General features: G+C 47.2%; 1 protein-coding gene across 2 annotated transcripts in view; it reads right to left on the bottom strand.

The window, feature by feature from the left end:
- Nucleotides 1-727: 727 nt before the first annotated feature.
- Nucleotides 728-13891, bottom strand: part of tmem94 (transmembrane protein 94) — a 59896-nt gene continuing 46732 nt past the window's right edge. For both annotated transcript variants that reach the window (XM_041973171.1, XM_041973172.1), the window contains 13 exons: nucleotides 9006-9138; nucleotides 6626-6741; nucleotides 6095-6194; nucleotides 5842-5950; nucleotides 5575-5764; nucleotides 5423-5500; nucleotides 5254-5339; nucleotides 5048-5129; nucleotides 4735-4898; nucleotides 4499-4593; nucleotides 4318-4411; nucleotides 4059-4229; nucleotides 728-3331 (listed from right to left, as the gene is read on the bottom strand). In XM_041973171.1, the coding sequence (XP_041829105.1) occupies nucleotides 3259-3331; nucleotides 4059-4229; nucleotides 4318-4411; nucleotides 4499-4593; nucleotides 4735-4898; nucleotides 5048-5129; nucleotides 5254-5339; nucleotides 5423-5500; nucleotides 5575-5764; nucleotides 5842-5950; nucleotides 6095-6194; nucleotides 6626-6741; nucleotides 9006-9138 (1491 nt within the window). In that variant the 3' untranslated portion in view covers nucleotides 728-3258. The remainder of the gene's footprint in view (nucleotides 3332-4058; nucleotides 4230-4317; nucleotides 4412-4498; nucleotides 4594-4734; nucleotides 4899-5047; nucleotides 5130-5253; nucleotides 5340-5422; nucleotides 5501-5574; nucleotides 5765-5841; nucleotides 5951-6094; nucleotides 6195-6625; nucleotides 6742-9005; nucleotides 9139-13891) is intronic.

Here is a 13891-nt window from a genome sequence, read left to right as displayed (position 1 = left end):
GAGACTGGTAGCAGTTTATTTAGTGTTAAATAATATTTCTTTCTAGTTGCTGGGTGTTCCAGCTGGGTTGGTGGGCGGGGGGCTGCAGCCGTGTCCTCCGAGGAAGTCCAGCAGGTGCAGAGGGAACCATCACCGCTATTAACCAGGTGGACAAAGAGCTGCAGGAAATGGAAACGATCTTGACGGAAATTGGGACAAAAATTACAGAAGGATTGTGTAAGTAAATAAATAAATAAAGGAAATCCTCCTCGTGTGTTTCATAAGCGTTGCATCGCTTCTAGACCTCCAGTCTATCCTGCTCTGCTGGACCTCAGAATAAATGACCAAAGCTACTTCTCACATCTTCTTGTACTGACCGCTAAATGTTGACAGCAGACTCTCCACCTCATCTTTTTATTCTGGACTGGTGGTGTCGCCGTTTCCCCAGATTTTGTTCGTACGCCTGGGTCAGAGTTTCCGTGGAGGTAGGAACATTCTCTCCCCAAGTCTGGTTTTTATAAATCCCAAAATCCCAAAAGCCGGTTTTTGTACCTACGCCACCTTTAAAAATGAGACCCCTGGTCTTCGGGACCCGCTGTCCTGCAGGTTTTAGAGGGAACATTGCTTTACCAAACCTTGAAGTTCATGAATCTGGATCAAGTGTTGTGTGTAGGAACATGTCTAGACCTGCAGGGCAGTGGGTCCTGGATGGAGAAACACTGCTCTGAAGAATATCAAAACAGCAATATTATAAATAAAGAGGATTTTTATTAACATTATATAATCAATACACAAACTGTCAAAAGCCTTGAACAGAGAAAATATAAAATATACATTTCTGCATCTTGTGAACATTGTTTTCCATCAGTCCACAAAAACACCCTGAAAGTCCACTAAGAAGCTTCAGACTCTGGAAGCAAATGAACGGTGACAGCTGACATGGTTGCGGAGTGTTCACCGGAGCTTTGTCATGCAGAAACATCCATGTTGTCATGGCAGAGAAAGACCTAAATAGAAGGTTAAAAACCCATCCCCAGGAGAAATGCTCAACCCCAACATCAGAGAAGAGGGAAAAAAACGAATTCACGTTAAATCTGGAACCTGTGAAAACATTTAGAGGGTGGTTGAACTCAGGTGTAAATATGGCGTAAACCAGGTTAACCAGGTTAAATATCCTGAGCACATCATTCAAACTTCTTCCATACAATATAAAACAAACATGAACTAAAAAGTTCTTTCTTTTCTATGAATGAAACTCCATCCATGCTGTAAAAGTATAAATATTTTAAGCTGACGAAATCCTCCCGACTCTCAGCATGAAGCTTCTTCAGCTGCAGGTGGGATGGGGGACAAACCGGACCAGCAGACCAGGTCAAGCTGATGACCCAGAAACCACTCGGGACATTCGTCAGAAAAGCACAGACGTTAAAGACGTTCCTATTTTCTGAAAATAACCTGGATCACTTAATGTTAGAATGCAGGTTTTGATCAGGAAGGACTCTGGTGTGAAGGATGTTAGAAATATGACCCTTCCATGTAAAACAGATCATCCGTGTGCTTTACGGCTGAAATCAAGTCTGGAATCGTGATGGCGCGTTATCGGGCAGGTGGGATGGAAGAATGTTGGTTCTGCACCCAAGCAGGAAGGAGGATCCCTGCATGTACGTTAGTTTGATGGGGAGGCACTGATGAACCCTGACATCCAGTCTGTACAGGTCTGGACCAGCAAAAGCAGCAGAAAGGAAACGGCTGCATCCACTGGAAAGAAAGACGCTGCTTCTGTGAATGAATAAAACTGCTGGCTTTTCCAGACAGCATTCCCAGCCGGTCATGTCCTGTGCTGGGAAGTCTGACTTTGCTTTGAATCACTGGAGATCCTGTGGTCTGGTCTCTGGAGCTGGATCTGATAGTTTAAGTTAGTTTGAGGACTTGTTCAGACCCGTCCCCAGACTTCCCTCTGAATCTTCTTTCTCCTGATTTTTTTTTCTATTTCGGTTCTGTGTATACCACATACACAACCAAATCTCCCCAAGAGGGATGAGTAAAGATATGTCTAATCTAATCTAATCTAATCTAATCTAATCTCAGCTCATCTCATCCCTCTGGATTATTATTGGTTTTGCTTCTTGCAGGTGAGAGAACTACAGTTTCTTCTTCTCTTGTGAACACGAACATCTTCTCAGAAGCCTCTGATCTCCCTGTTTTCAGGGACTAAAGTCATTTCAGAGGAAATCTTCTGAGAGTGAGAGAATGATTCCACTTCCTGTGCAGATCTGACCTTTAATTCATCCACAGATTTAAGGTCAGCACAGCAACGTTTCTGCATCCTGTTTTCAGAGGTAAACGTAAGCAGCATCAGAATAAAAACTGATCATGAATAAACGGCCTGCAGTGTTTTTAACCTTCCTCCAAAGTTCCACAGGCACTAAAACATTTAGCCTGTTAGCTGCAGCAAGTTCACATTCTGTAAATCTCCACCGTGACTTTGTTTTATACAGTTACTGGACAGTTAGCGATGTAACGTTAGCTAACTAACAAGGTTAGCTAACGGCAGCTGAACCAAACAACCCAAGCTCATCATTTCTCTGAGGAACATGTAAAATCAGACCTCAGCCACCATCAGAAGGTACATCTGGATGAAGCAGCTAAAGCTAAATTCTGCTGCTTTTTCTCTTCAGCTAGCAGTCAAGTTCATCCCACCACAGTAACCGGATGTCAGAAGATATGATGGAGAGAATAAAATCTCCTGACATCATCATCTAGACTTGGAAACCATGGCAACTTCTTGAACGTCCAAAGTCTGCTCCAAAAGTCTGTGAACTAAAACCATGTCCATCTCTGACCTGAAGGAGACATCAGAAAATCCATAAATGTCTTCAGACTTTTTCTTTTCTTCCACAGCAGCTGTAAAATACAACCTGACCATAACCCAGATTCAGGATGAGAATGAAGGGATGTAGCCCAGTTAAAAGAATAGAAACAGGTAAAAAACCGTACAGGTGAAGGAGAAAATAAAATACTGAAACTGAGTTCTTGTCTCTGTTATTCTGGAACATTTGATCATTAAAGATCATCTAAACAGCTGACTCATCAGTTAATTGGATGAAAAGAAAAAACCTGACATGTTTTAAGTAATGAAGGCCGGCCTGGTCTTCCTTCAGATTTCTCTCCAGCTCAGAGGAACGTAGCGAGAGAAGGGTGAACCTCCCCTGGTTTCTTCTTGGAGTCTGTCCACTGGAGAACTGGTCCATGGTTTCATGTCTGCTGCAGATACCAGCATTAAAATGGAGAGTTCATCCCCAGCTTCGTTTCAAACTGCAGCTTTTGTCTCTTCTGGTAGCGAACTCGGACCCTGAAACCATGAGAGGAGAGAAACCACAGGGTTTGCTGTTACGCTGTCCAGGTCAGAGAACTACGTGGCCCAGACGGGCAGCTCAGGTTTCACAGTACGAGGGCAGGAAGGAAAGACTGAAGCAGAAAGAAAGCAGGTAGCATGTAACGGTCAAACAGCGTAAATGGAAACTAAATAAATAAACGTCATAGTAATATACAGAATAACAGAGGATTGTGCAAGTAGTATGATGTGGACAGAATATGTTATTACATCATGGCAAATCATATACTAATATAGTAAACAGTATAATAATATACATATATATGTATATATATATATATATATATATATATATATATATATATATATATATATACAAAATATGATGGACAAAGAGAAATGTCGATTATTTTTCTTCTTTCTTAAGTGCAGACAGAAAACGTGTCTTCATGTTAATAAAGCCGCTCTCTCCTGATTCCATCATCACTGCTGCAGCAGGACCAGACATGGAGGAAGAGGCCTGATGCAGCCTCTGTATGAGGTTCCTCTGGTTCAGAGCCAATACCAAAAAGTTTTGAACAAAAGAACAAACAAAAAAACAAAACAAACAAAAAATAAAAACTGTTAAGACATGGTAAAAAAATGAACGGCATTAACTAATTAATGTGTTAATGCGATACCACGTTAAAGTGCCCAGCCTTAAATATAAAACAATCTCTGAGCCATCCATCTCTTAGTTTCCTACCGTATCTGATGCAGCTTCACGACTTCGTTGACCACCACCACCAGAAGAGGGGACAACGAGGCCAGCAGCCAGGTTTCCAGAGGGATGCTGGCCAGGTCATAGGTAAGGACACTGTCTCGGTCACGCCACAGCTGATAATCCACTGTGGCCTGAACGATCTGGCCAAGCAGGCTGGAACAAACAGGATGACGGGGTTAATTCAGCTGGAGATGCCTCTCTGATCTCAGACAGCTGCTGGTTGGAGGATGTGATAACTCACACAACGGGCACGGTGAGACACCACCAGGTGTTGCTGAAGGGACTCTTCCTCCACAGAGGCTTGGAGCGGTGGACGTAGCTGATGGAGATAACAACTGAAAACAGTGAGAACAACAACCATGTGAGAACCTTATTCCTAGAACTGCAGAGGACTCTAAATTTTTATGTTTACGAGGTGAGACCTGTGTGTAACACCAGGAAGCCAGCCATGACCTTCTGGGTCAGTAGCAGACCATTGGACAGTTTTCTGAACCAATCAGGAGCCTCTTCTGATGAGCTGCAGGGACACAGAGACATCAGTTCAGACACAATTTCCTGGTGAGGAGGATGTCAGCTGATCTTCCTCAGATTCATCAGAACCCAGTCTAGAAATAAGGAGTGGACTGGAGGGTTCCTGTGGGTGGAGCTGCTCTGGTACCTGGCTGTATAAATGGACCTGCAGGTCCAGGTGGTGTTGTCGCTGAAGGTCAGGTTACTGCCCACAGGGCAGATGGCCTGTAGGGTGAAGCCAAAGGCTAGCAGATAGGTACACACCGTCAGGCCGAACTTCAACAGGAAACAGCCCAGGAAGTAGTTCTGAGTCTGTTCAGAGAGGATGACGGGAAGTCAGTCACATTTCACAAAATTGGAGCTGCTTCTTGCCATCCACTTAGTCCAGTTAAACATACTGGTGGATGATTGACAGCACATTTCCAGGATCTGGAATCAGATCAGGATCCAGCTCATCTTACCTTCCTCGGGATTGAATCAAGGTTCTTCCCTGTGGCCACAGTCATGACGGAGCTGTCGGGGGGCTTCCCCAAAAGAGACACACTGAAAGAACAACAGACATCACAACTGGATCCTACGAGACCCAGACCACTGGTCAGGATCCGTCCCGAGAGACCCAGACCACTGGTCAGGACCCATCTTGATGCATGGAATAAGCAGTCTGTACCTTAGCAGGGGACAGCTGAAGCAGGACACCCAGAGGATGTCGGTGGTGTTCATGGGTGGAGGAAGCTGGACGAGACATGTAAGGAACTGAACAGAAACACCAGAAGTACTTCATTCAGGTTTTAAGAAGCATACTTTACAGGAATAGGAGAATTTAGCTGAAGTCGCACCTGGATGATAACCATACTGAGCTGACATTGCAGCAGGAACAGGAAACACTTCCGGATGCCAGATGTTGTGTGTCGAGCCTGAAAAGGTTCAAAGAAAAATACTTTCAGAAACAGAAGATCTCTGACTTCATGTGTGAAGGTGCGATTCTGACCTGCTCTATGAGTTTGACCATGCTCACGCTGTCTCCTTGGTGGAAGGAGACCGAACAGCCCAGACTGTTGAGCTGTCCAGATAGTCTCAGAGGAGACAGTCCTTCAGCATCTCCATTAAACCCTCCTCTGGTGGCGTAGCCAAATGTTTCCCATGAGCACTGAGATGGGTACAGAGGGTCCAAAGCGATGCTGCAAAGGTGAAACAATTGAAAACGAGAACCGACAGGATTTACTGCTTTGTGGTTGGCGATATTCAACATGTTTACCTGAGGTCGCTCTGCAGAAACAGGCAGCTGTTACGAAAGTTAGCAGAGCTTCCCAGGCAGCAGGTAACCTCCCTGTTTTCCTGCATGATCTTTATCATCTCACACATGGCTGCAAAGACGAGTGGAAAAACAACATCAGGATGTGACTCAGTACAAGCACTGAATATGTCTCCCAGAGAAGCTGAGTCAGCCTGAGACGGCCTGCCGTCAGACTCAGCCCTGAGGGACTGATGGAAACGCCGACGGGACTCACTGTCAGGGGTGCAGTCGGTGAAGAGCGGCACCAGGAGAGGCACATTATCAATGTTCTTCAGGTGTGGACGAACCTGGTGGATCCCACGAGGTAACTTCGCCTGACAGACAGGAAACACATGGAAATTAACAGGAAATAAACAGGAAACAGATTGAAACAAATAGGAAATAAAAACTTTAAACTCTCTTTTAATTCAAATCGTTTAGATTTTCCCTCTGGGATTAATAAAGCTGTAGGAGCACTGTTCAGGAAAGACTGAATCATCAGAGTTTGACTCTTTTCTAGTGAAGATCAGCTGGACTGGTTGCACTCTGTAACCCCGCCTCAGAGCCGGTACAGCTGCAGCAGCTTTTTACGACGGGAGTCCATGTTAAGATGCAGAAAGCACTGATAACCCTTCCTTCACTCTGAAAAAAGCACCTAAAATAATCCTCTAAAAACACCCAACAGAAACCAACCATCAACGAACAGAACAGCCAGAGTTTTGGGGCTGACAGTAAAACTTGCCCATCTTTAATCTGGAATCCTTACTCTGTTGCAGTCCTCCAGGAAGCTGGGCACATCGCTGTCTGTGGGCTGGAAGCTGGCCAGGTCTGAGTGGACTTCCTCCTCTGGCAGCAGCGGACCCTCAGCTTCGTCCCGGGAGTCTTCGTCACACAGCAAAAAAATGTTTTTCTTTTTACACATTTCATGACTGATGGAAATGTTTCTGAATGAATGATTTAGTCTAGTATGAAAATAAAGACTAATACGTGTAACTTGTGACCAGTGGTGGACAGTAACGCAGAACATTTACTTAAATACCGTACTTTCGACTCCACTGAGTTTCAAGGAAGCTTGTTGTTGCTCGTTCCTTCCAGACTCACTTTAGTTTTGTAGTCGGCTATTTGTGCTTCTCCTTTCTGCTGCTCACAGCTGGGATGGATTTGGAAATACATCATCCTCGTTCTGTGTAGGACCTCATTCCCGACCCGGAGAAAATACTCCACCCTTTTCTGGCTGAGGACCATGGTCTCGGACTTGGAGGTGCTGATTCTCATCCCAGCCGCTTCACACTCGGCTGTGAATCGCTCCAGTGAGAGCTGAAGATCACGGCCCGATGAAGCCAACAGAACCACATCATCCGCAAAGAGCAGAGACTCAATCCTGAGGCCACCAAACGGGATTCCCTCAACACCTCGGCTGCGCCTAGAAATTCTGTCCATAAAAGTTATGAACAGAATTTGTGACAATGGCCAACCTTGGCGGAGTCCAACCCGCACTGGAAATGACTGATTTACTGCCGGCAATGCGGACCAAGCTCTGACACCGGTCGTTCAGGGACCGGGCAGCTCGTACAAGCGGGTCCAGCACTCCATACTCCCGGAGTACCCCCCACAGGAGTCCCCGGGGGACACGGTCGAATGCCTTCTCCAAGTCCACAAAGCACATGTAGATTGGTTGGGCAAACTCCCATGCCCCCTCAAAGACCCTGAAGAGGGTGTAGAGCTGGTCCACTGTTCCACGACTGGGACGAAAACCACACTGCTCCTCCTCAATCCGAGGTTCGACTATCCAACGGACCCTCCTCTCCAGCACCCCTGAATAGACCTTATTGGGGAGGCTGAGGAGTGTGATCCCCCTGTAGTTGGAGCACCCCTCTGGTCCCCCTTTTTGAAGAGGGGGACCACCACCCCAGTCTGCCAGTCCAGGGGAACTGTCCCCGATGTCCATGCGATGCTGCAGCGGTGTGTCAACCAAGACAGCCCTACAGCATCCAGAGCCTTAAGGAACTCTGGGCGGACCTCATCCCCAGAAAAGGGAGAGCCAACACCAGCTACCCCAGACTCTGCTTCCTCATCAGAAGACGTGTTGGTGGGATTGAGAAGGTCTTCAAAGTATTCCCTCCACCACCTCACAATGTCCTGAGTTGAGGTCAGCAGCCCCCCAATCCCCACTGTACACAGTGTTGATGGAGCACTGCTTTCCCCTCCTGAGCCGCCGGATGGTGGACCAGAATCTCCTCGAAGCCGTCCGGAAATCATTCTCCATGGCCTCTCCAAACTCCTCCCATGCCCGAGTTTTTGCCTTAGCGACCGTCGAAGCTGCGCTCCGCTTAGCCCGCCGATACCCATCAGCTGCCTCTGGAGTCCCACAGGCCAAAAAGGCCCGATAGGACTCCTTCAGCTTGACGGCATCCCTTACTGCCGGTGTCCACCAACGAGATCGGGGTTACCGCCACGACAGGCACTGACGACCTTATGGCCACAGCTGCGGCTGGTCGTCTCGACAATAGAGGCACAGAACACAGCCCACTCGGACTCAATGTCCCCCGCCTCACCCGGGACATGGTTGAAGCTCTGCCGGAGATGGGAGTTGAAACTCTTTCTGACAGGGGACTCTGCCAGACAATTCCAACTGACCCTCACAACACGCTTGGGTCTGCCAGGCCTGACCTGGGTGCTGAGAAAGTAGGAAAATGTATACATCACATTTAGCATTTAGAGACACCGACAATGTCGTGTGACCAAGTTTCACGTTAAATATAAATGAAATAACCATGCCGACTGTTCATTGTCCCCCCCCCCCACTGTGGACAAAGCTTCTCGTGGAGGATGACCTGACCGGACCAAAACCAGTTTTTCTTGGTCTTGCCGCCTTGAAAACAAGAACAAAGTTCTTGATTCTTGTGGAGTATGTAACAAGCTTTACTTTGCTCTGTCACCTCTTTTCCACCATTGGAGTGAGTCGCAGTAGAACCAGACAGGAGGTTGAGACTATTTCATTTTACAAAAATAAGTTACTCCTAGAGCTATTCATTGCTTTGCCGTGGCGGTGCGCCTCCATTATTTACATGTAGCGGGGACCCTGCTCTGATATCCTTTGTTCCACAGGTAAACATTAGAAACTTGGCGTGCATGCAGACCGATACCTTGGTGGAGGTCTTCATGCAGGGAGCCATGACTGGGGCTGGATGGTGATCCGTCACAGGGACTGTCTCCATTTGGGGTGAGGGAGATGTGACAGTTCCAGCCCGTCTCTAAACCCATCTTCTCAGCAAACACCTGTACAGGTAGAGGACAACATCAATCTGTATGTGCTCTCATACGTCTCCATAGAAGATGGATTACTGTTGCTTTTATGATTAACAATTTACTGAATGTTCCTAAGACCACAGTCCACTGTACATTCAGATGGCATCAGAAGCCAGCCTTTCACTATGCCACGCCATGTCGACAGACGGACCTCCCTTCAGTCTCAGTCTCATGGCCCATCCTACTCTAACTTTCAGGTCCTTTGATTTTGGGAAGATAAAGGTTCCATTTCAGGAGAAAACCCTCCACTTTATTCAGCATGTTATAAAGATGTTCCAATACGGCCGATCCTTGCCTATTGGTCAATCTAGACTGAGCAGGTGACCGGCTGCATGTGCTGTGAAGCCGAGCCTTCCTGCATGACTGCCTGGCTTGGCCAAGTGAGGCTGTTGGAGGGAAATGAAGGTTTTAAGTCGGCAGAAGTGGCTGAAATTCAATAGGAGACTGTAAAGGATGTTCTCTTTTAGGTGAACAATTGCGGATTATTGTTTCCTGTTTGGTGTGGATCAGTACCTGAGAGACTGCACAGCTAACAGGCTGGAGGTTCTGATGAAGCTGGCTGTGATGCTCAGAGAAAGTAGCCTGGATTGTTGAGATGAAAACTGTTTTTAAATATTCTGCGAACAACAGCTGAAGGTCGCAACTAAAATTCGAAGAACATTCCCGAAACACCGTTTCACTTCCTCCTTTCCAGTCCACTGCAGCCGCTGCTCCTGAAAACTAAAAACTTGCTTCTCTTCTCATACTTATGGCTGGAGATTTTAATTTCAACTTCTGTTGAAATTATCTTTTTTTTTTTTTTTCTTTTTTTTTGTCCTGTCCAGCATCATAGCAGCAAAATGATAACCTGGTTGAGGTATCGTGCTGAACAAATTTGCTCTGCCAAGGGGAGGCCTATGGGTAAGGCTCCTCTTGATAATCTGATTCATTTGTTTATTTATTTACTTTGAATCACGGAACCTATGTAATCTTGCTGGACCTGACCGGAGGGGACAGAAAAAGATGCAAAATAGCAAAAAGAGTAAAAGGGAAAGAAGAAAGGAGACAAAAAGATCACAGACAGAAGGAAACGACCCTTCAATCCACACCATCATCAGACAACAAACTGTTACACCTGTACATGAACACACCAGAAAGTTTCCTACAACTTTTACACAAAAACAGAGCTGCTAGTCATTAAGAGTTTTTAAATAATAACCAAATCAAAAAGACATATCATGAAAGTAGCACAACAGCGACCAGATACTAACCCAGAAAAAAAAAAGAAGAATTATCTCTTAGTATAAAAACCCACTGGACACCTCAGTGACTGTCAGCATGCAGAGCATGAGGAAGAGGAGCGATCAGTGATGAAGAGTGGTGAGTGAGATCGTGCAAATGCGACCACGCCTCTACGGAGGTCAGAGGCAGACCAGGGCAGCCCCACCCCGAAGACGACTCCAGCCCCACCTGAGGGGCGGCAGAGGAGAGCCCCAGCAAGAGCCCCCCACGGTCTTGGGGCACAGGTCCCAGTGGGCCAAGATCAGCAGCCGCCGGCCCCGCCAGGGACCGGCCACCCAGGGCAGCCCAAGCCAAAGGCCCAGGGCCCCAGGAGCCCAGAGGCGGCCGCCCCACCCCCCAAAGGCAGAGGGCCACCAACATGCCTAGGAGGACCAGGCCGCCCCAGACAACCACCCGGCATAGGCCAGGACACACCCCGATGTTCCAGCCGCACACCCCGGGAACCAGGGCGCCATCGACCCCCTCCCCCCCACCCCCCACCTACTCCAATCTCCACCCCATATAACCCCACACTCACACCCTCCCCTGTACCGTACCCACAAGCACTCACCATCACACAGTCGCGTCACACATAACCCACACACCACGCCCCGTGGGGGACACCCCAGGCCGACCAGAGGACAGCGAGCCCCCCCCCACAGAGAAAGCAGCCACCAGCGCAGCCACCAGCGCAGCCACCACAGGACCCGGCCCCACACCCAGGGGAACTTCTGTTGAAATTAAATGTTTTTGTAACTCTATTAATCTAGATTTGTCAACTTACCCACTAGGCCTAATTTTAAAAGTCCTCAAAAGTCCACTTTGATCTGATTTCAACAAATGTGCTTCACAAGTTCTCTTCGTCTTTAGCAATGACTGGAGTCATCACTGTGTTGTTACTGCTTGCAGAAATACTTGAATGCCAAAATGTAAAACATGCACAGTCGTTTAATCTTAAACATTTTAATGAACAAGCTTTTCATTATAATTTGTTGAGAGTTAAATGGAAAAATATTGACCTACTACCAGATGTAGCGGTAGCTTGGACATTTTTATGCAAATTGTGAATAGACATGCTCCTTTTAAGAGATGCAGGGTTAAGGTTTTCACTGGGAATAGCTGCTATCATACATGAGCATACCAAAGCATGGGACAAGGCAAGAAAAACAGACTTATCTACTGATTGGTCTGATGTTCTGGAGCTCTGCATGCAACTTTAATATAGAATATAATATAATATATATAATCAGAATTATATGAGGTCAGTTGGTCTTGTCGGGCAGAAAATTATTACGCTTGTTTAAAACATGTCTAAAGTAGCTGTGCCAAGGCTGCTAACTCAACTGCTAATAAGAAGGTAGCTAGCTCTCCCACTGACTCTGATGCTACCCTGTTTTCTCCGGACTCTGTCGATAAGAGTTACCACCGAGTGGACGTAAACAGGGATGAGTCTTGAAACCACAGTGAAATGTCTGCAATTAAAGGTGTGCAACCTGACAGAGAAGTGCTTGGACTTGGAAGGCCGCAGCCGTTGTCAGAATATCTGTCTAATCAGAATAGAAGAGGGCGAGGAAGGGACAAACCCACAACAGTTCTGCGCCAACGTGCTGAAGGAGATATTGGGATTGGAGACGACTCCACGTCTCGACTGCGGTCATCGTTCAGTGGCACCAAAACCCTGGGAGGTCGAACAGAACATCTGAGAGGCAGAACAGACTCATCCAGATCCAGGTACAGGTCCCCCAAATAGACTGTTTGTCTCTGACAATGTCCGATCCCAGGTGATCCAGTGGGGGCACACTTCCCGAGTGGCCTGTCATCCTGACGTGGCACGAACTACATCGCTCATCCGGAGGCATTTCTGGTGGCCTAAATTGGAGAAAGACATCAGGGAATATGCGGCTGCCTGTCCCATCTGCGCACGAGGAAAAGCATCTTCTCAGGCTCCCGCCGGTCTCCTTCGTCCGCTTCCAGTTCCACCATCCTCACAATAATTGACAGGTTTTCCAAAGCAGCCCATTTTGTGGCCTTGCCTAAGCTGCCCACGGCTTTTGAAACGGCAGAGATTATGTCCCAACATGTTTTTCGTCTTCATGGGATCCCGAAGGACATCGTCTCGGACTGTGGACCCCAGTTCGTGTCCCGGGTGTGGAAGGCTTTCTGTGCAGCCTTGGGTGCTTCGGTCGGTCTCAGTTCTGGATTTCACCCCCAAACCAACGAGCAGGCTGAACGGTTAAATCAGGAATTGGAATCTGCTCTGCGCTGTGTGGCTGCAGCTAATCCATCTACCTGGAGCAGTCATTTGTGTTGGGTGGAATACGCGCATCAACCTCCGCTCTTCCCAGATCACAAAGTGGAGATTGCAGTTCCCTCCGTCCAACATCACCTGGGTCAGCGCTGCAAACTTTGGAGAGCTACTAAGGCGGTGCTGGTTCGGACGTCCGACATAAACCGCTGGTTGGCTGACCGCCGTCGGACCCCCGCCCCTTCGTATGCTCCGGGACAAAAGGTCTGGCTATCATCCAGGAACATCCTCTTGCGGACAGACTCTCACAAGCTGTCCCACCGGTTCCTTGGCCCCTTTGAGATCCTGGAGGTCATCAATCCTGCCGTTGTCAAGCTTCGGCAGCCGAGGTCCATGAGGGTCCATCCGTCCTTCCATGTCTCTCAGCTGAAACCGGTCTCCTCCAGCCCCTTGGTCCCTCCTTCCAGGCCGCCTCCGCCCCCCCAGGGTCATTGGTGGTAGTCCGGGTTTCTCTGTTCACTGCCTCCTGGATGTTTGCCGTCACAGTCAGGGGCTGCAGTATCTAGTGGACTGGGAGGGTTATGGCCCTGAGGAACATTCCTGGGTTCCTCGGTCTTTCATCTTGGACGCTAGTCTCATTCTGGCTTTCCATTGGGCCCGCTCTGGTGTGTCGCCCTGGGGCTCCCCTTGATATATATATATATATATATATATATATATCTGATGCTAATTTGCATTTTTATGCCGATGATACAGTTATTTACTGCTATGGAACATCTCCCATTGAGGCCATTGAAACCCTGCAGAAAGCTTTTGTTGCTGTCCAGTATGCACTTCTTCAGTTAAAATTCGTCCTCAATGCTGACAAGACTACGCTAATGTTTTTTTCTAATAAGAATGTGCCTGAAACTATTCCAGTAGTTTCCACTCTTGGAGGGGATATCAGAAGTGGTTCATGAATACAAGTACCTTGGAGTCTTGATTGATGACTCCCTCACTTTTAAACTGCACATAGAAAAAACTTGGGTTTTTCTATGTGTAGGATTTTTTTTTTTTTTACTGTAATAAGTTGTCTTTTTTTATTGAAGTAAAAAAGCGTCTTTTCACTGCAACTTTTGTAGTGGTGCTAGATTATTGTGACCTCTTTTATATGAATGCTTTGTCTTCTTGTCTTGAAATGGAGGACACATGCTCTTCTGGCTTTATTACTAACTGAAT

The sequence above is a fragment of the Melanotaenia boesemani genome, chromosome 21, assembly GCF_017639745.1.
Source record: "Melanotaenia boesemani isolate fMelBoe1 chromosome 21, fMelBoe1.pri, whole genome shotgun sequence".
Lineage (NCBI taxonomy): Eukaryota > Metazoa > Chordata > Actinopteri > Atheriniformes > Melanotaeniidae > Melanotaenia > Melanotaenia boesemani.
The sequence above is the reverse complement of the archived record's forward strand: the minus strand, read 5'-3'. Positions and strand labels throughout refer to the sequence as shown.